This window comes from Cryptomeria japonica, chromosome 4 (genome assembly GCF_030272615.1).
Source record: "Cryptomeria japonica chromosome 4, Sugi_1.0, whole genome shotgun sequence".
Taxonomy (NCBI): Eukaryota; Viridiplantae; Streptophyta; class Pinopsida; order Cupressales; family Cupressaceae; genus Cryptomeria; species Cryptomeria japonica.
In genome coordinates this window covers 226,553,363-226,576,461 of record NC_081408.1, presented here as the reverse complement: position 1 = coordinate 226,576,461, position 23,099 = coordinate 226,553,363, and the positions used below count along the sequence as shown (strand labels likewise).

Below are 23,099 nucleotides of genomic sequence, written 5' to 3'. Positions count from 1 at the left end.
CGGAGTTTCTTTTCCTTAGCCTCTTTCTTTCCTGCTCCGGAACTCCAGAACTCCAAGTTTCTGAAGTTCCTTTCCTTCCCTTGGCTTTTCTTTTGTTCTCCTACCCCGAAACTTCAGAACCCCCAGGTTCCGAAGTTCCTAGTTCCTAGTTCCTCAACCCCGAAAATCCAGAACCCCCAGGTTCAGAAGTTCCTAGTTCCTCAACCCCGAAACTCCAAAACCCCCAGGTTCCAAAGTTCCTAGTTCCTCAACTCCGGAACTCCAGAACCCCCAAGTTCCCAAGTTCCTTGTCCTTCTAGCTCGGAACTCCAGAACCCCCAAGTTCCGAAGTTCCTAGTTCCTCAACATCGGAACTCCGAAACCCCCAGGTTCCAAAGTTCCTAGTTCCTCAACCTCGGAACTCCGGAGCCCCCAGGTTCCCAAGTTTGAAGTTCCCCAACTACAATGACTCTGGTCCTCGAAGTTCCCCAACTATGGTGACCCTGGTCTCCGAAGTTCCCCAACTACGGTGACCCCGGTCTCCGAAGTTCCCCAACTAAAGTGACTCCGGTCTCCGAAGTTCCCAACTACGGTGACCCCAGTCCCCGAAGTTCCCCAACTATGGTGACCCCGGTCCCCAAAGTTCCCCAACCACAGTGACCCCGGCCTCCGAAGTTCCCTAACTACGGTCCTCCAAGTTCCCCAACTACGGTGACTTCGGTCCCCGAAGTCTTCCAAACTTGCTTCTGGCTTGCAACACTTCCGGATGGCGTGATCGACACTCAAGGCTTTAAATGCTCTGACAGTTTTGGTGACTTATGCACTTTTTTTGTGGAGCCACAAGGGTGCATTTAATGTTTTTCGCAGGATTTCCATCAAGGGAGGTACAGGGCCATGCTTGGTGACTTATGTCATGCCTGACTTTGGAAGGTTATTCAATCCACCTTCTCAAGATTGCCCTTTGTGGGTATGGCTAGGTTGGTTGCATGTACAAGTCAAGTCCATGCAATTCCCTGCACTTCCAGACTGACATGCAGGGGTCATGCTCACCCTTGTGACCATTTTCTATATAATGACTTTTAAGCCTCATTGTAAAGGGTTCTCTCCCTGTTGACTTGAGCTTTCTTATGCTCTTCTCTTCTCTTAAAGACTTGTAATTATTTTTTGCATTTCTGCAACTGTAAGATTGGCTTTTGGGCTTATGATCAAATGAAAATCACTATTCTTGCCTCTTCTAATGTATGTATGCTTTGTATGCTTTATTACCTTCATTATAGGAGTATGTCTTGTGGCTTTTCTCTCCATCTATGCAGTGTTAACTTGTTTTCTGAGGGTGACTTGTGGGAATCCTTCTCCCCTCTTGACACTTAGCGAATTCTAACCTCCATACATGCGTTTGGGTCAATTATGGAATTGATGTTGTGCATTTCTTGGGTTTTTTAGTTGGTTCCTTGTGCTATTTCGGAAGGGAGAGAAACAATCTCTTCTTGGTGCATCACCTCCTTTCATTCCAAGCATTCTCTCTCTCCTTTAGCTCTGCAAGTTGTTGGGGTAGGCTTAGGAGTTAGTTTTAAAGTGTTGAGTTGGTTCAACACCTGCACCTGGATTGAGAAGGAAGTCAGCCTTCTCCAAAGATTCAACCCCCTTGCGCAAGGTTCCACACTTCGGGGTTGTTTCCATGTTTCACAAGGTTGTTGAGTTGATAGCTCACCAAGGGTGCAAGCTTTTGTGATAACAATAACTAAGGCTCTACTCACTCGCAGCTTAATCATTGTGTCAGAAGAAGAGGCACCTTCCTTAAACTTGATCCTGACTTCGGATCTTCGCCCAATAGGCCCAACCAAATCACTTTCATTTTCAACTTTGATCTTGATAATCTTGACCCTATTATCCTTCAGCCAAGCATTTGTATTTGCAAAGATGGGCTGAAATCTATCAATGATATAGTCACATTCCTTCTTTGAATATTGTGGAGAAGGAAGAGGAGCTTCTACAACTCTTTGCTCGACATACTTAGGATTGAGGATCTTTCCATCATCTACCATGCCCTCTAGAATTCTAGTTAAATCAAGATCTACAATTTGTTCCAGAGTCAACCTATTGTAGTCCATTCCCTTGATTTCTTCTTCAGTGCGGAGATCAACCCAAATGTCTTCCAGACGATGGATATGGGTGAAAGCCCTTTTGCTCTTGTCCTTCATGCATTGGTAATCAAAACCCTTCTTGACTATGAACTTCCTCATCTTGATTTTATGAAGTTCTGTCTCCATTGTCTTAGCCCTCGCTGAGGTATCAGAGAATATCAGCCAATCTGCAATAGATTGTGTGACGAAATATTTATACCGAGTTTATGAGTGGCAAGTTGCACTGCATGAACTGTCATCAATTGTCTTGCCAATTCCATCAAGAGAACCTTATTTGTAGGATATCGAGGTAACATGTATGGCTGCCCCTCAAAACATCCAACCCTCATATATGTGAAAGTTGGGAACTGCAAAAACAAACATCCATATTCATTCACCTTCTTCCATGCAGCCTCAGAAATCCTCCTATTCTTGACCATCTTATCAAAGAGACACATGAAATGACCAAAGAATGCATCCTACACTCTTCTGAAATGAAGCCTATTGGGCCTTAAAGTCAACTGATATACTGGCACTAGAGATTTGTCACCCTTGGTAGAGAGACCAAGAAACTATCTAAGTGACACTGCAATATAAACCAAGTAGGAATTCATATAGAAAGTGAGAGTGTTAGGAACTTGTGACAGCTGATCACACAAGTTGTCGCTGATAATCTCTCCCAGAAGATGTGAGATGCATTCTTTCTCATGATCACGATGTACTTGTACATCCAGATTTCGAATACATTGGAATGTCTCAAACCCATGATTTTGCTAAGAAGCATGATCATGTCTCCTACTTCTTCAATGAAGTCATATCTATACAACTTGGGCCATCTCGAGAAACGGGTCCGAGGAGTTTTCAGCCATTTTGCATCTAAGGCACTCTTCATGGTTATGTCGGCATACACAGGAGATGCGGGAACATTGAAGATTTTGTTTATTGTTTCTAGATCCAATCTTATAATTACATTCCCATCTTCATCTCTGATTGTTCTCGTTTCTCAATCAAAATGAGAAGCAAACGCGAGAAAAAAATCAGGTTCTAAGGCAGCTCCTAGAAATGAAGACACTAGATGGATATGACTATTCAAGAGCAATTGCATCCCATGTGTTGGCGAACATTCCGTTCTTTCCAAAAACTTGGACATGTCAACGTGTCCGATCTCTGTATCCTGGATCTCATCAATAAGAGAGATCACCTGTGTGGGAACAACTTCATTCTGATATGACTATTCAAGAGCAGTTGCATCCCATGTGTTGGTGAACACTCTGTTCTTTCCAAAAACTCGGACATGTCAACGTGTCTGATCTCTGTATCCCGGATCTCATCAATAAGAGAGATCACCTGTGTGGGAACAACTTCATACTGATATGACTATTTAGGAGCAGTTGCATCCCATGTGTTGGCGAACACTCCACTCTTTCCAAAAACTCAGACATGTCAACGTGTCCGGTCTCTATATCCCGAATCTCATCAATAAGAGATATCCCCTATGTGGGAACAACTTCATTTTGATACTTATCATATTTGTATTTCATTTTCTTGTTCGGAGGTGAAGATGGCTCTCCTCACATCGAACAAGAATTTGTAACACTGTGATGAAAACTTAAGAGGTTAAGAACATCTTTAGCTGCAACAAGTGATTCCATAATCTTCAAGCCTTGAAAACCAATGCCCACACAAGAACTTGGGAAGGATTTTAACATAAAACTGCTTGAACCGACTCAACAATGCTTTATAGATAAGCTTGGACAGAAATGGGAGGAAAATCGGATCTCATGAAGGTGATTGAAAGTGGGGAACTTCTCACTTTTGTACTTGTAATCGGTTCCCAAGACCCGACTGCAAGTGTAAATGTGAAGACTTGGAATAGGGAAAATTTTGAAATGGAAGGTTTAAAACCTGATTGCAAAAGGATGACGAATGCAAGGCGTATGGAAAGCATTGTGAAGTGAAAGGAAACAGCTGCAACTGTCGTGAACTCACCAAACAAAGGAGAAGTGACCATTTTGGCACTTGTAATTGGATCTTGGGAACCTGATTACAAGTGAGCAACAAGGGAAAATAAATGATTTACTTGCAGTCATAAAATTTGCGATATCATGCTTAAAGCCCGATTTTGACAGCAACATTTACTTGTAGTCGAGTTTGGGAACTTTAACTGCAAATGAACTTGGCACATGAAAAACATATGAGCGCAAAGGATCATTTTGTGAAGCTTTATCTCTTAGATTGTTGGCAAAATGAGGGAAAAAGTTATATTATTCACTTGCAGTCGGGTCTCCAAGACCCGCTTACAAGTGATAATGTTATACTTGTAGTTTAAAAACTTGCAGAGACATGAAAAATGACCCGACTACAAGTGATAATGTTATACTCGTAGTTTAAAGACTTGCAGAGACATGAAAAATGACCCGATTACAAAGAGAATACATATGATTACTTGTAGTTTGGTCTTAAAGGCCCGACTGCAAGTTATCATATATCATTAAAACTTGCACTTGAAGGAAAAAGACCCAACGACATATAAGTGAAAAGGTTTTAAGATTAATGGGAAAAACTCGCTCACAATCCACTTGTAGTTGAGTTCATAAGATCCGACTGCAAGTGGACATGAGAACAAAAACTTGCAACTTACTAAATCGAACACGTAGTTTGCAAAGAAAGATTAACTTGCATTCGGGTTTAAAAACCCTGACTACAAGTTACTTTTAGTTTTGCAAAGAATGTGTGAAAACCCGAACTCATAAACTCATGCAAAAAACCTGATATAGAGGATGCAAAGAACACTTAAAATCACAGGGGAAGACACAAGAACGCCAAAAACTCATGGCAAGAGAGAAAAGAAAAAAATGCAAAACGTTAGGACGGCTATGAACACCTCAATCCCATTGCTTGAAAAAGAAAAGAAACTAAACACAAAGCATGAAAGAAAAGAAAGGTAAAACTCATACCTGAAAGGAAAAGGCACAAAACCGAAAGTCAAGAAAACTTGAAAGAGAGAATGATAACTCTTGAAGTGCCACTCCCAAAGATCTTATAACCGATTAGAGAGAAAGACTCCCTTTAGGAAACAATCTCACTATTCATCAATGCAAAACGGATTCTCCAAGAAAAACGGATTCCATCGTAAAGGAGAGAAACCCTTCAACACTCTTGTGATTGGGTTAGAAGAGAGTCGATACAAGTAAACAAAGAAAGCTCAAAACTCTTTCAAAGTTCTTTTACTTGTAGTCAGATCTTAAAGGCTCGACTGTAAGTTAAGTACTTTGAAAGAGAACCTAACAAGAGAAAGGGGTTGGGTTTGAAGAGCAGAAATACAAGTTAAAATAATAAAAATCTTAAAAAGTAACATATTTACTTGTAGTCGGGTCTTTAGGACCCGACTGCAAGTGAATATGTTCACTTGCACTTGCAAGTTTAAAACCCCCAAGACCCTTTAACTTAAAATCGGGTTTCAAGAGACTCATTACAAGTTGATTTAAAAGTCACTTGTAATGAGCTCAAAAAGCTCCTATAACTTGGAATTAGAGATTTAAAACCCAAAAGTGCACTAAGAGTGCAAAATAAAAGATTAAAACAAATAAAAACTGGCAAAGAAAACCAAAGAAAAAGCACACACCCAAGATATGTAAAATTTGGAACAAATTTCAACCTTGGAAAGCATGTACAAAGACTCAAAAAGATGATTTTTAATCAAAAATAGGGTTGCCCACATTTTTGGTTTACAAAAATGAGGACAACAACTATAAATAGTAAGTATATGCAAATAGAGCCAGAAACCCCTGAATATCAATTGCCTCATAACATATGAAGGATCTAGAGAGGAAAACGGAGACAACTGCCCTTTGGAGAGCCAAATAACTCCACAACGGGGTCCTCTAATCACCATTATTAGCCTACAAGGACCCAATGATACGCTAAACCAAGCATAAACCATGGAGAGCTAAAATGGGGATATTACAAGCCATCCTTCCATTTCTTGTGTATTATTAAGGACATGATCAAATCATCTATATGTGGGCTGAAGGAACAATGATATGCATGCCATGCAATGCAATCACGATGAAATGCTTTGGCATTCTCCTTTGGAAAACGAAACCAAATGTAATTGCACTCATGACGATTTCCCAAATAGCTATCAGCGTGACAATTCTCCAAGATAGTTAAGCTGCTGCAATCATTGAGGAATTTCTCTATATGCTTCTTGCTCCCACTATGTTTCTGCTGCTCCACTCTGATACAATCACAAGCTAATTTCCCAAAGCTTCTGGAACAAATAAAATCAGCAATATTAGATCTGAAAATCTGGTTTATAATTACCTTAGGAACACCTTTGTTGCCATGGATTGGTAAGTTCTGATCAACATCCAATTCCCAAGTGCTATAGAGACCATTTCGTGCACTCAAATCCATACGATAAGTTGCTATCATCACTGCAAAATCTGGAATTTTCATGATCAGCATCATAGAAAAACCTTTAAACATTAAAGTTTAAGATGGAGACCAAGGAACCAAATCTCAAAATCCATTTCCAATTAGCTGCACATCGCAACTAGAAAAAGTGTTGCTTTTGACAAACCATGCATTATCGAACTGCATTATCTTCCTTGTAGCTAATTTCTTAGTAGTTATAATCAGCTCTTGAATATGACGACTCCCATGCTCATTCACACTTCTAGCTATATCCATGCAAGCAAAAACTTTGCATACCATATATTCCTTTATTATGAAATCTCTAAGTTAAAAGGAAAAATGAATCCATTCTAGAAGGTCATACCTTGTGAGAAGTTTGAAACAATAAACCATAGATTGAGGACTTGGCAAGTCCTGGCAAGGACTCATGGGACTCGTGAGTCCTAAGGCTCACCGAGTCAACTCGCCATGGACTCGCGAGCTGAGTCCTAGAGAGTCTCAGCCAAAAATCGCCGAAACCCGGTATGAGACTTGCGCAAGTCCTAGACTCAGACTCGCGAGTCCTAACACGGGACTCTCGCATCCGGCTGGGACATCTAGTAGCTTTAAAAGTTGGGTTTTTTAATTCATTTTTAGTTCTTTTTGCACTTCCTTGTCCAAAATGGGTCTGCTGCATCTCAAACTCCTCCGTTTTTTCATATTTTGGCTCAAACTCATCCATTAAAGTCACTCACTTTAATGACCTTATTAAATAATTAAATAAGTCGTCATTTATTATATTATCTTTTTGACAGCTTAAATTTTAATTATTTAATTAGATGCTAAGATCTAAATAAAGGGGACATTACATACATGTTTATACAATTTTAAACTATCATTATTTGAACATCTCCTAATATGTCAATGTAATAGCGCAAGACCCAATATATTATGGTACCTATAATTCTGCTATTCTTAGGACTCCTGACTTGAAAAACTGTTGCTCTATAACTGTTTAAAGGAGTTTTGGTTCTCTTCTATATATTGTAAGGATATCAATTCTAGCTTTTTTAAAATCAATACTATTTTTATTTTGTTCCCATAGGCTGTTTGTCCTTCTAGACCTTAACAACTGCATTTTGTTTTCAGATTCGTTTCCTTTCAATACCACACAAAAATAGCACATCATTGTTTCACCACATATCAACAGCGGAGCCCCTCAATGTTATGTGGTTGGCTGCTAGGTTGTTACTTTTATCAGTCAATGCACCATTAATATGGCATGATCTAATATGAGATGCATGATTTCAGGGAAAAATAAAAAATAAAGGATTGAATAACAGGTGTAAAGGCTTCACTTAAGATTCAAATTGCACAGTGAATTCCCAATAGAACTTTTTTCTCGCCTTGTAAATAATTTTTTTTTTTTTAATTTTATGTTTGTTATTAGATGGTTAATACTGTCATATTACCACATTAGCTATTACTAAGTGATAGCTTCACAAAATTATATTGGCAACTGCTTCAGAAAATTGAAAGGAGATCCAACAAACCTGCAATATAGTAGAACGATCATACTCAAGGTATCGACCCTTCTCCTTATTACTAGAAAGAAATTTCACATACAAACAGAATCAGTTGAAATTAAAATTCAAAAACTGGAAAAGACATTCATTAGTTCACCATCAAATCAAAGAGAATTCACACTAAAAATGTAAAATGAAGAAGAGGGCAAGGGTTTTATCATACAAGTATTGGGTTGATTTGATGATCACTGTATGTGCAGGCAGATTGATACCATGGGCAAGCGTATTTGTAGTGCAAAGAACCAGTAAGTCACCCTTCAAAAAAAGGCCTTCAACCAGGTTTCTATCATTTAGGCAAAGGCCACCATTGTGATATCCCACTGCAGTCAAGAAAACTATGATTCATAACTTCATTGAATTATATATTTTACTTGACATCTAGTATAAATTGAAGCAAAATAAGAATAAAAAAGAAGTTAACGGGGTATTTGGATACTATCTTTGAAAATATTTATTACCAATGCCTCTTCTCTATGTTTGTAATCACCCACAAATACTTTCACAAAGACAATAAACTGAGTACTAATTCCCCCAAATGTTTGGGGAGAGAACTACTAGGTTTGACAGAAGACTTGAAAGCAAAACCCTTACCACCACATTGGATACAAACTTGCATCTGTTTATCACTGAATGAAAGAGAAGCCACTTTCAATCTTTCATGTTGATCAAATGACTTCACAAATGGATTTGAAAATCCATTATTCATCACTATTTGAGAAAGATGAAGAGCTCCTTCTTGAGCTCCTTTTCTTGTAGAGCAAAATACAAGAGCTGCCTTTCCTCTAGAATGTTGCATAAGCATATCTGTGCAGAAACAAATATTTGTCACTCTTAATAAATTATCAAAACATGCAGAAAATATTTAATTGAGTTCAACTGGATAAATCCATATCCACACCCAATCACATTAAAAGTGTTTGTTTCTCCCCTATCCTTTTCTTCATTAAATCTAAAGAAGTAAAAGAGAAAAATTATGAGAAAGAAATTTAAGGCAGTAATATTTTCAGTTTTCCATCCTTCATGCATTATGATCTAATCCCATCAACCATCACTCCTTACCATATAAAAAAGTTTGGAGGCGCTGAGGATTTACATCATCAACCAATGAAGCCAATCACACAAAAGTGTCAACACCATCAGATAGGAACAAGCTAGAAAACATAAATTGAGCTTTCTAAATAAGGGAAAAAAAGAAAACAATCTATGACAAAAATCACTGTGTTAAATAAAAAAATCTCGATTCATCTGGTGCAAAAGTCAATTTCTCTCTTACAAGAACCATTTGTGAACCCAATGGCATATACTAGATAAATTACAAAATGGGGTCAGAGTTGCAGCTGAAATAGTTATAAAATAAATACCTTCTCAAAGAGAAAATCATTTTTTGCTGGGGCATAACCTGCCAAGACAGAAGTTACAATTCCAATGAAAAAAAGTGGTGTGTATTTATAAGACAATATATAAGCATGCCAAGTGATTGTGACTTTGTAAATTAGATAATATAATTAGACAAAATCATTGAATATGAGAAAATAATATGAAAGTGGAACACACACACATATGCCAACCAAATAATTATGATTCATAAACAAACAAGATGAAAGATGTTTTTATCTGTACGATATATAGAATCTAATTCAAACAAAATTAAAAGCCATTAGAATTGAAATTAAAAAGAACCTAGATGAGATATCAATGTTTTTTCCATTACCTAAAACTCAGAAAAATATCACACTTTTCCTCAAAAAGCCTCTCACGTGCTAGATTTGTAGCTTTCATAAGATAACATCTTCCTAGTACCCATATTCCTTATTTGACGTAATTATTATAATCTTCAATGTAATATAATTTGCATTTTCTAAACAATATTATTGTCGATGCAATACAATTTGTACTTTCTAAAAAACTAAGGGCTATTGATTTTCATGCATTGGAAGGAAGAATGTGTAATATCCCAATTAATTTTATTTTTATTTTTTTCAAATATATCATACTCTAGCATATAATTATTTTCCTTAATAGTATATAAACATGAAATATTTAATTTATTTGATGAGATTGGTTCAGAAATTACTGCTGGTAGTTTGAGCTGTGTATCAATTTTAATGCTCCCAGATATAGCTCAGAATATAGTGCAAAATGACCACGATATCCCTTTCTCACAACTGGTAATACTGCAGCAATTTATTTTCCAATGAAGTGCTTTTTTCTGCCTTAAAATCTGCCTAATAACTGTCCTTAAATTGTAATGACCTACTGCCAATTGTTAGAAGCCATTTTTGCTCGGCGAGTATTTAGGCCAATAACTCACACAAAAAATCGCAAAGTTTTTCGGAAAAACTCACCAAGTTTTTGGTGAGTTTTTCACAAAAACTAGGTGATTCTTTGGCAAAGTCTGCTGCATAAAAAAAAGAGGTCCAAACATGTCAAAAAGACATTGAAATACTTTAAATTATATTTCATGTATATGTTGGTAGGATGTTTGAGAGTGGTTTCAGATCTCTAGGATTTATAATGCAAATTCTAGTTTTTAGAAGGTCTTTTAAATTTTCAGACTCAAATTTCAATAATCAGTAGGCTCCTATTAGAATTCTCTTGCTCTCTCTATCTCACTCACTTTATCAGCCTTGAATTCTAGACCTATCTATCTTCCTATCACTCTTCCTCTATCCCCTCTCTCTACCACTCTCTATATCACTCTCTCCTCGCTCCCCCAAGATCTAGACCTATCTCTCTACCTCTCTCTCTCACCCTCAAACCCTCGCAAGTGGTGCTACGCTCAACCTCATTTTGGCAAGGTGGAGGAGCCACATCGGACTTCTAGGACTACTCCTTCTAGTTCTATCTCTCCCCTAGTTTTCACTAGAGCTGGGAAGAGGAAGATGTAAAATGTTTTGATGTAGTATTTACTTTTAGTTTACAAAAACAATTTGCTATTTCATTTTGTTTCAGTCTATCAACCTTCAGCATTCCACAAGAGGATGCCATTTTGTACACAATTTGCATTTAAATCAATCAAATATATCTAGATTCAGCTTGTTTCTTTTGTGTACTCATTTATTGATTCATTGGATGCATCTCTTCATTGAATTTTGCAAAAAAAAAAAGCATTTCTAATTAAATTTAAACAAATTTTTAAGTTGCCGAGTTTTTGCCGAGTTTTCGCAGAGGTTTTTATTTGGGCCTTGGTGAGGTTTTGTTTTGGGTGAGTAGTTCAACTATGGTTAGAATAATTTAATTCAAACATTATCAAATTTGCACAAAGGTGATCTGCATCTGAAATCACTATTGGGAATTGTGGGTTTTCATCCTTCAATTGCACACCCAGAGAGGTTTCGTCCTTAGGTTAATTGAACCATATTGCCGTGCTCCACAAGCAGTAAAATTACATAATAAAAATGTCTCCTCAATATGCTCCTTCCTTGCTCGGTCTTTCTCAAATACCCTTTTCCTTCAATGGTCACAATTCTTTACATGTCTCTTGATATTTATTAAAACTACACATTAATTGTAATTTTAGTTTATTATTTTCTAACCCATAAGGATATCACACCCTATTAGCCCATTTGTGCATTCTTAGAAATTGCTCTCCCTTCTATTTAATTAGCTAGGATGAAAGGCATTCATCACTGGCTTAACATTAATAAAATTCCACTTTAAGTGCCTAGAAGTTAAGGACACCTCATCTAAACTTTCAAAGTTATAATTTATTTTCTAAATTTCCTTCGTATGTGGGTCCCAACAATGTGGGATCCAAAATTCTATCATTGTTTTGTTCCTTGATTTTCTTTTTCTGAAATTTATAATAGCCTTGTAAATCAAATTGAGTTTCCCTTCATCGTCAAATGAAGGTATCTCTACTAAGGGAATAGTTTTACTTTCTAATGCCCATTTTTAACAATACATGTGAAAAATGTGATGAATCTTACCGTTCTCTAGAAATTCTAGTTCTTCTGCCACCTCTCCAATTCTTCGCTTGATTCTATAGGGCCACAGAACCTTGGTTTCAACTTCTCTACTCCACTCTTTTTTTAAAAAGTGTTTTTGTAAGGTTGTATACTTAAGAAAACCTTGGTTTCAACTTCTCTACTCCACTCTTTTTTTAAAAAGATTTTTTGTAAGGTTGTATACTTGAGGAAACCATACTCCTACTTCAAAAGTTCTTTTAGTGTTGATCAACATATGAGTTTTGCTGATTTTGCACTCTTTATAAGTTCTCCCTAGGAGATCCCAAAATTTCTTGACTTTGCCTAACTAAACCTTTTGTCCCTCGAACAATTATCTGAGATGACCAAATCCACAAAGGATAAAGCATTATAACCATTTAAGAATTTCAACAAAATAGTTAATTGGCCAATTGAATTGAGTGTGAACTTCTGATATTGGTTCAAAGGGAACCACAATAAAAGTGCAAGGTTTCTCATAGGTAGAAACAAAGTATCTAGGCATAAGATTCTATAGATTGATAGGACAATGCCAATTTGGCCATTATTTAAATTGAACTTCTATATAATAGCACTACATTTCTTTCTAAAATTTCCTTTATATTATTCGAATATTTTATACTATTGGAAATTAATAGAGCAATAGGATGGTGTGTATTGAGAGTAGACCTAATATAGGAATCCATTGCTAATGCAACAGTTGGATTTATCAATCTAATGGTTTATGAATCAAGTGGTAGTTAAACCAATCCTTTCTTCAGGTAAAATGGTAACTAAGAGGGTTTGCATAACATAAGAGTGCAATTTTATGACCTTACTGTCTTATGTCTGGAACAAAATCAAGAGTGAATAGAAGCCTAAATCCTTTTGAGCATAAGATTGAGTCAAGGGAGTGGTTAAAAAGGATGAGATCATCATAAATGGAAAGATAAGATGGAAAAGAAAGGTTCCAAAAGTTGGAGAAGATGTGGATATGGAAAGACTATTAGGTGTGCAATGGTTACAGATGAGGAAAGTTTGGCAAGAAGACATTTCAAAACCCAATAACTTTTCAAATTCAACAGTAAAATTGATATCCAACCATATGATGGAGAAATCAATATAGAAAAATGGGTGTTCTAGATGGAATTATGTTTCAATTTATATCATTCATCTCCACACAACAAACCTCTTTTGCAAGGGTTGAAATTTGTCAAGCATACTCTTGGTATTAGAGTTATGCCCATTCCTTGGAGATTTGGAAAGTTGTGCTAGTAGCAAAAGGAAAGACTTCAAACACTATTCTGGAAGCATTTTTACCCTATCTACCATGAAGAAGAGTGGATCAATGTTGTTTCTAGATTATTATATTCATATGAATGAAATAGATTTATAAATATCTATATAGACTTTGCCACACACACAATATATATATATATATTGGATTGCACCCTTAAATTCATAATTGCATATTCTTTTTAGATTTTATATGATTTAGGTTTTCTTATTTAGCTTTGCATCGTTGGCTTATTCATTTTCTTATTTTCTTATACATGTAATTTCTATTCTTGTTTATAAATATTCTATTTACTTCATATATTATCCCCCGCCTCCTTTTTTTCTTATTTATTTATTAGTATAGCCACGCTTTTATATATTTTTGCAAATATTTTTATGAATTTGTTCGGTTTTGTAATTTAGAGTTAAATTTATTTTCATATATCCTTTGCCATATTTATTTCCTTTGTCGAATTGATATTAATCCTTGCATACCCTTTTTTATATATGCTTAAACCCTTTTTTTCTCCCTCTTTTCTTTATTATATTATCCTTCTCCTTACATAAGTTTATTCATATTTATATAGGCTTATTTTTAATATTTTCTTTGGTTTAATTCTTGGTTACCTACCTTTAATGTTGGATGTTTCATATTATGTTTCTTAGAATTGGCTTAGATTCTCCTATTATAGATATTTACTCTTTATATGGGTCTTTTTTTGATTTTATGGATTTTTCATATTTTTTCCCTTCCAATTTTGAGTTTTTTAATCTTGCTTAGGTCATCATTGTGTCTTGAACCATTTGCAACATCTTCCCCTTCTTTAATGTCCCTTTTGGGGATATTCTTATATTTTTTCCTAAAATCACGAGTTCAATTAAAATAAGAAATGCAATACAATTAAGAGTATAAATTTACCAATTGAAATGTCTTTAACAAGATAATTCCTAGTATAGGTAGTGTACTCAAATTAGTCAACATTTGAAATGTAACCCATGAGACCAACTATTTTCATAAGGGTTAGGAATCCAATCACATATAATTGCATATATAACCAGTAGCATTAATAATTACCCCAAGCTATAGTAACCATATTAGGAATTAGATAGAATCTTTGTGAATCATAATCTCAAGGATAATTATCCTTGTAGCTTGAACATGGGTGGAAACTGGAAAGTGGTCCACTCCATCCGTCACTCTATCTTGGAGGCGCTCCATCCTCCTTGATCAAGCCTAGGAGCACTAATCAACCTCCTAGACCATGAGGCTTAACCCCCATTGGGTGGCATGCTTGATAAGAATATGAAACTACACCCTCCACCAAACCCAAGAGCACACATACGCCTCCCAGACCAGAAGCACTCCATCTCGGGGTAGCATGCTTGATGAAAGATAGGTAAGATCTTCACCTCTCGTGAACTCGGGAGGTTGATCGACCTTCCAGTTATGCAACCATTTCTACTCAATTCAAAATAGATTAACTATATGAAATTTGAATATCTCATCACATATTTGGGAAACAATACTCAATTGGAAAATGCAATTAATTACAATTATCCCAATATAATCTCAACAAGGAATATATATATATTGCAGTCATAAATTCATAGCATACCTTCCGACATAATCTTACTAGTTCTAGGCTGATAACAATAAATTAGAGAATGTAAAAGTGTTGCAGATGTGATGTCTAATGGGGCCTTAAACTACAATGAATGGACCTATATGAACTATTCTCAATGTCCTAAAAAGTTGAAGGAGATCCTTGCTAATGAGAGACCACAAGATTGTAAGATGGTAACGTCAACATATTTATCTCATGAAGTGGATTAAAATTACAATTATTACACTTTAAAGATCACACGATTAATGTATCTCGTGGTGTGTCTTATCAACACAAGTGATATTAAGAAACATTGGGTTGTCAAATATATTTTAATTATTGGGATTAGAAATTCATTTTTAATCCCGTTGAGAGAAGGTGTAATAATGACATTAATTGGAAAGGCCAATTTGTAAAGAGGTTGTGCAGTTCATCAAATGGGAAGTGTGTGTGAGCTGGTTATTATGTACCATATCCATCATTCCTCGAAATGCAAATGGTAGAAGGCAGAAATGTTTTCATTTAACAGCTATCTCCATTCCTGGCTACCTTATTTTCCATAGAAAGTTCTCAAATAGGTCTGGTGTGGTAAGTGCTAAGGATTTTGACATGGGTGGAGCTATGAAGAGGTCAGAACCAAGAGACACCAAGACCTTGCACCAAAATGAAGACTTGTGGAATTTTTTCAAGGATGATGGCTTGGTTCCTGTTGTGACGTTTTCACACATCGCCCCATTGCAAATGGGGACCCCTACTCTTTTGCTTTTTAGGGTTTGTTTTCTAGGTCTTTTAGGGTTTTGTCCATTACCCTTTGCATTTTGAGTGTCGCCAAGGGGATCACATGGATAGCAAGTCCGGCTTGAGTGATGTCCTGATCCTGAAATTTGGCTAAGTCTGAATGTCCTGATCCTGAAATTTGGCTAAGTCTGAAAGTCCTGATCCTGAAAATCGGCTAAGTCTGAAAGTCCTGATCCTGAAAATTGGCTAAGTCTGGAATGTCCTGATCCTGAAATTTGACTAAGTCTGGAAACTGAAAAACCTCCAAAAACTAGATTTTGCAATATAACTCCTGGAGGTCTGAAACCACTCTCAAACATCCTGAAAGTATACATGGAATATAACTTAAAGTATAAGAAAGAAGATCTTATACTTAAATGTTATATTCCATAAAAATTATCCTGATAGAGAGTTCAAAAAGTCAAATTTCGCTCCTGACCCTTCCTGAGGGTCCAAAGCGGATTTCGCTCCTGACCCTCTCAGGAGGTCCAAGGCGAATCTCGCTCCTGACCCTTGCTGAGGGTCCAGGGCGAAAATCAATCTAGGACTCATTTCTTGCCTTATTTGACCAAATGTTGACTTGCAAGGCATTTTGAAAGGGAAATTGGAAATATTTGTAAACTTTGAAATGATGATTTTTTCCAAGATTAGAAATTTCGCTCATGACCCTTGTTGAGGGTCCAGAGCGAAATTCATTGTAGACATCATATGCCAACACGTTTGAATTTGAAACCTTGTTCCTGGCCTTGAAAATGATCTTACCTTACCCTGTGAAGTGGTTTGAAACTAAAAGATTGAGCAATTTAGCCTAGATTGTAAATTTCGCTCCTCACCCTTGCTGAGGGTCCAGGGCGAAAATGTTGTTCAAGTTTATTTCTCGCTAATTTTGGCTAACTCGTTTTGTGCAGGGTTTTCCGGAGAGAAGATTGGACGTTACTGGGTGCATTTGAAAGTTTGAAAGTTTGAAAAATGGTGAATTTTGTGCAAAAGACTCAAAATCGCTCCTGACCCTCACTGAAGGTCCAGGGCGAAAATCACAAAACCAACATTTTCCTCCCAAGTTTGTGCTAAGGCAAGGTTGTGCTAAGGTAGAGAGGGGTCCTCCAAAACGTGATGAACAAGGATTTACCTCCAAAACTTGATGATCCTAGCCTAAATTGCAAAAGTCGCTCCTGACCCTCACTAGAGGCCCAGAGCGAAAATCTTTGAAGCCCCTATTTTGCATTGCAAAAGCAAATCAAGCATGCATGGAACGAGTAAAGGAGATCATTGCTTACCCCACAAGGAGAATTGACAATTAAAAGATGAAGGATTAAGAGCAAAATTGAAAAATCGCTCCTGACTCTCTCTGAGGGTCCAGGGTGAAAAAAAACCTAAATACACTTTCCTCCTAAAGATCAAATGAAATCAAATTCAAAACTTCAATTAAAAATGCCATTTAAATGTCTAGATGGAGTTTTGGGCGAAAAAAGGGAGGTATGCAAGGTCTAGATTGAAAAATCGCTCCTGACCCTTGCCAAGGGTCCAGGGCGAGATTAGTGATATCCTTCATTTTTACATTATTTGAGCATGATATTCTTAAAAATTCACCAAATTTACTCACTTCGAAGCCTTTGGAAGATTAAATCAAATTCACATTAAATTAAAGGCATTTCAATTTAATAAATTATTTTGTACCTTGAAATAATCAAAATAAACATCTTAGAGGTATTAAAATTAATTTAAATAATTAAAAGATTAAAGGTTGAGGCTTAATTGCTAGGTCGGCCTCAACAAGAATCAAGGTAAGCGCTCTATATAATGGGAGAGGTTCTTTAGCAAATTCAAATCATTCTTGCATTATCTCTCCTGCGAACTTGAAGAGCATATTTTGAGGAGCGAAATCTAGAAGATTGAAGGTGAAATTAAGCAAGTTTGAAGGTGAATTGAAGGTGAAATTAAGCAAGTTTGAAGGTGAATTTCCATATTTTGGAGAAGCTAGTGGAAGGTGAAGCTCTTTTGAAGGCTAAAGGAGGTGTACTTCATCCAAGGGAGGGCTATAAATCTTGCCCAACGAAATCCGGTCTTCTTCCTTCATTTTTCAAGGTTTTGTACTTAAGTACTCAAGGGAAGGTATGAAGAACTACTTTTTGAAGATCTCATTCAAGACTTATTGTGATCCCATTGCAATTTTGTAAAATCTAAGTCTCGAAAATCCAATTTCCATTCATGATTAATTTGAAAATGCATAGTTCTTGATTTATCATGACTTTTTTCAAATTAATATCTTAAGTTTTACCTTTGAAAGGTCTTAAATTTCATGCTTTGAGGTTTGATGCTCAAAAGACTAACTTTAATATTTTGTGTAGGCATCAAATGGAGATCCCGGAGTTGGAAAATCAAGCCAGATCAAAGGCGGTCTCCTCCAAGAAGATCAAGCAAGGATAAGGGCGACCTCCTCCAGTCAAGCATCGACAAGGACGACCCTCTTCGATCCGGCATCATCAGGAATAACTTCTTCCAATCCAGCATTCCAAGGCGAGATACATCATCATCCTGCAAATCAAAGACAAAAGAAGTCAGAGCAAAGGGTTCGTTGAAGAAGCAGATAGTTCCAGAAGAGTTAATTAAAGCTAATTTCTCAACATTACCAAATTGGCATCAACCGAGTGTCAGACGAGGTGGCATCCCAGTCATCACTTCTCCAATTGGATTGGTCCACCTCAGCATGTCCAGATTCAATGTACCTAACTCATGGGAGGTGGCGCAAACTTCGATGTACCTACCCCAACTATCTATTGGTCGAATTTTCCAAAGAAGACATGTGTCCTAAAGATATAATTTTATCATTGGTCAAGCATTAAATGTTATGTAATGGTTGTAACAAACCCTAATTAGGGTTTTCATTATTGAATCTGGGCCATTGATCTCAAATGGATCTTAGCCATCGAATTGTATTATGGGCACTATATAAGCCCCGACTCTTCATTTTGTAAAGGCAGTTGGAGGCAATTAGAGAGTAGTTAGAGAGTGAGTAGTCAGTTGATAGAATAGCAATTAGAGTAGAGTAGAGAGAGAAGGCAAAGATTGTTGCCAAGATGTTGTTGTAAAAGACTTGTAAAACTTCATTGAAGAAAAGGTGAAATTTATGGGTCGATTCGACAATTTGCATGGTCTCTATACTTCTCATATTTGATTTCATGTTATTAGATGAGTGGAAGAAATGTGCTTGATTGATGGTGAAATTCGTATATCCATACTACTAGCAATTTGTTGATTGCAGACTTGCCTTGTGTAGTCAACTGGAATCATTCAGCTTAAGCTTAACTTCGATTGTCACTTCTTCATTGATATGCATCAGCCTAATGGTGTCTATGCCTACAGTGATGATTTGAACATCATAAAGCTTTCCTTCGAAGATCGCACTAACCTTGTGGAGATGGTCCTGCGATGTCAAAACAAGACTTAGTTAGAATTTCATCAAAGATCATTCATTGCTCCTACATTCTTAGTATTAAGATTAGATCCTCTCCTCGCCCTCGTCTTTTTTCCTTTTTTCAAATCAAAGCTAGTAAAATCCTGTGTTCCAGCAATATTTAAAGCAAATTAGACGTTTAGGTCATTGAAGTGTAAGTCCCCTTGTGATTTCAGCAAATCACATCATACCACAGAGAGCTTATCCACACGTAGAGATCCTACAACGAAGAACCTTGAAGTCACCCTGATTGATCCTTTTCGCGATATCTTTAGCATTCAGAGGCTTTACTCAAGAGAGGATAAGGTACCCTTGGGTATTTTATTCTGTGTTTGATAGTGTACAAAAAACACGTCAACAGTTCCCTTTTTAGGCCAGGCAAGGGTATAATTACACTCTCTCCTCAATATTCTGCAAATTCCTAGTCAAATGGAGAAGTCTCCATAGGTAGTATCAACTTGAAAGTAACCCTGATCTACTGTTATACTGTTATACTGTTCTACCTTATCTGTATTACAGCAAGGTTCATTACTGATTGTATTGTTACCTATTTTTCGCTCCTGGCTGAAAAATAGGTTGAGAGATGCTAAGCATGAGCAAAAGAAAGCTAGTGTGTACTCTTTCTCTATTTTGTGTTTTAAAAATGATGTTTCTAAGTACTTTATTCTGTAACAGCAAAGAAAAAAACATCTCATTTGCAAAAGAAAAGTATTTTTTATTCATTTTCAAAATGCGTCCCACACAGGAGCCGTGGGACTAGCTACGTATATTCAATGCAGAAGAGAAATATACACATATGTATGCAAGTACAAAGAAAAATAAGGCATGTCAGAAGTGGAACCAGTCATTGCCTGAATGACTGGAACAGTTGGAGATGCTCGTCGTAGCCTTTGTCTTGCTGCTCCCCTCCGGTCCGTTGATGTTTTCCTTCTGATCAAAAAAAAAAAAGGTTGAAACAAACAATGTGTTAGAACTTTTGTTCTAAGCAACAGCTGGCTGCATTTCTGACATATGTACTAATGCACGCATATGTATATATGATCCCTACGTACATGGAATGCATATAGCTCGCAAGTACAAAGGAATCTCCAAAAGGCAAAATCAGATCAAAGGAAAGCCACCATAAATATGCATTTTTTGCTAACAGGTTTGTTTCATGTGCAGGAAAAGAAAAAAGGACAGTTTGCTGGTCATAAAATTCGCTAAGATGAGTGGAGACGAATGCGGCTCCCACAAGGGTTGAGCCCAGCTCATGTGAGAAATACAAGGTTTGAATATGAAATTTAGGCATTGAAATTATGCACGAGCCACTGTACATTGGTAGACAGAGATACAGAGATATCAACACCAGTTGCAAAGCAAAGGCAGAAATCAAGGGCTGCATGGGCTATTGTGGACAGAGCATCTATGAAGAGGGTAAATACAGTTATAAAGGCTTGAGACAGTCTTAAAGGATTTCAAATTAGACATTTGTGCCATGAATGGAGAGGATGGAAAAGGAAGATGAATCATCTCTTGCAGCCACACCTGAGGAAGAGGAAAATAAGAAAATAGTAGACGGGATGGAGGATCTTCAAGGAGAAGAGGCTTTAGTTTGCAACCATTTTCAGTTAGATACTTCTTTTGGGCCAGCCTTTGTTGAAGAGCAGCTTCTTAGTGAAGAAGTTACAATGAAGGCCCAAACTATGATCAAAGATGAAAAGATTGTTTATACTCCTTCTGGGCCATCAACTGATAGTGGTGCATGATGCTGCCCTAAACTCAGAAAGTTCAGAAGATTCAGATTTTTCAATCATTGACAACAGTACTTCAGTTGACAGCCTGGAGGAGAATGGTTTTGGGTGTTGTACACACTTTGGCAAAACAAAAAATCAATGGCGCACCTATGAACAGAGCAGCCAAGAGGATGGAGGCTTGAATCAAGCTTGAAGCATGTGATTTTCAGTTACAGACATATCTTGGTGCAGCACTAGATGAAGAACCTTCAACAAAGAAGAAAGGAGTGTTTAAGCCCTTGAGGACACTACAGAAAGACGAAAGCAGTCCTTGATGCGGCAGGACAAATCAAGCATGTTGCCCTTCTGTCTGGAACACCTTCATTGTCAAGACCATATGATATTTTTCACCAAATAGCTGTGTTGTGGCCTGGGTTGCTAAAAAAAAAAAAACAAATATGACTTTGCACGAAATTACTGTTCCATGCAAAATGAAGTGTCTAACCAGAGGAGCTACAAGGATTGTTCGAAAGGAATTCGGTTGCAAGAGCTTAAGGTGTTACTGAGGGAAACTGGCTGAGACAAAATGTGTTAGCACAACTACCTCCAAAGCACAGGCAGGTCATAAGGTTAAGGTTGAATTTGTCAGAGATCTGTCTTGCAAAAGATTCAAATGCTGAAGAAAGCATGGCTTCAAAAAAATTTTTTTTGCAAAAATGGCTTTACTACTAAAGGGCTATTTGAGAGTATCAAAGTCTCAGTGACCTTTAAAGATGAATACAGTCCAAGTACACTATGGGAAAGTTAGTAAAAGAGTAGTCACAGGTCCCTCAAGGGAAAATAACAATGTTAGTCAACCTTATCCAAGACACCGATAAGAGCCAAGAAGAGCACATATAGAGCAGCAGAAAGGTTTCAGAATGGATGGATGGCAATAGAGGACTTAGATTGGGTTTGAGCGACTTTGCCATCCGCTTAGACTTGATAGCTAAAGTTCGTGGCATAAGCAGTGCTGAGAACTATTTTAAAGATCTTCCTGGGAAAGCCAAGAACCAAAAAGCATATGGTGCACTTCTGAACTCTTACGTAGAGAATAAACTGACTGAAAAGGCAGAGGGACTTATGGTGAAGATTAAGGAATCTGGTTTTGCTTTGAAGGCACTTCCATACAACAACATGATGACTCTTTATAGGGCATTAGGTCAGCCAGAGAAAGTACTATCTTTGATACAAGATGGGAAGGTTGATAATATTTTACCTGATTCATTTACTTACAAAAATTTGGATGAACAGTTGTGCTGACCTTTCAGACATTAATGGAGTGGAGAAAGTATTAGATGAATTGAAACATGATGGCAGATTCAAATATGATTGGTCCATATATAATAACTTGTCAGCCATTTATATCAAAGAGAGGTTAATTAAGAAAGCACAGGCTGCCTTGAAAGAAACAGAGCACAAGATTTTCATGAAGAAGGATCGTAATGCTTATAAGTCCCTTATTATCATGCATAGCAAGCTCGGTGATAAACCTAAGGTATATTCAGTGTGGAAGAAATTTGCAAGTGTCTTTCCTAAGGGGACCAACACAGACTATATATGTATGCTTACTGCGTTGGTGAAGCTAGGGGACATCAAGGGAGTTGAGAAGTGTCTTAAAGGATGGGGATATGATGGCCTGAGTTATGATATCAGAGTGCCAAATGTATTAATTGGTGCTTATATTACTAAAGGAAGGATAAAAGAGGCAGAATCACTTCTTCAACATGCCCAGAACAAAGGAGACTAAAAGAAAAGATGATGCAGACATCTCCTTCTCATATGAGTTTGAGGCTAAAGACATCAATGGGTAGTTATAATTTATACACTGGAAAGGAACCCTTTGTTAATTATATTGCTGAATTTGTTTACAAAGTGAACAGTTTTCCCCAAAAATATGTGCTCAGGAAGTATCACAGGCATCTGACTTATTAGCAGAGAGTATTATTATAATTAAGAATAGCATACAGAGTTGCATATTCAAGCAGAAAGATGGAAAAACGCAGCTTTTCGAGCTATTTTTTCTGATATTTTTGATAGAAAAGAAAGAAATAATCCTGTATACCAAGGAATGAAGTTTTTCAAAAAAAAAACAACAGATCACAAGTCAATTTTTACAGATGCAAGCAGACATAGAATGTTTTCTACAGTGGGGTTTATATTTTTAATGGAGATGTTGTATACAGCCCAGGGAAAATAGTTTCCAGAAAATACAGCAAAAGA

At 36.9% G+C, this 23,099-nt stretch overlaps 1 protein-coding gene across 2 annotated transcripts in view; it reads right to left on the bottom strand.

Annotated features, from left to right (window-relative positions):
- The window catches only part of LOC131027243 (DExH-box ATP-dependent RNA helicase DExH17), a 290,481-nt gene that overhangs the window by 106,516 nt on the left and 160,866 nt on the right, over positions 1 to 23,099 (bottom strand). For both annotated transcript variants that reach the window (XM_057957261.2, XM_057957262.2), the window contains 5 exons: positions 9,448 to 9,485; positions 9,146 to 9,167; positions 8,678 to 8,890; positions 8,250 to 8,406; positions 8,054 to 8,105 (listed from right to left, as the gene is read on the bottom strand). In XM_057957261.2, the coding sequence (XP_057813244.2) occupies positions 8,054 to 8,105; positions 8,250 to 8,406; positions 8,678 to 8,890; positions 9,146 to 9,167; positions 9,448 to 9,485 (482 nt within the window). The remainder of the gene's footprint in view (positions 1 to 8,053; positions 8,106 to 8,249; positions 8,407 to 8,677; positions 8,891 to 9,145; positions 9,168 to 9,447; positions 9,486 to 23,099) is intronic.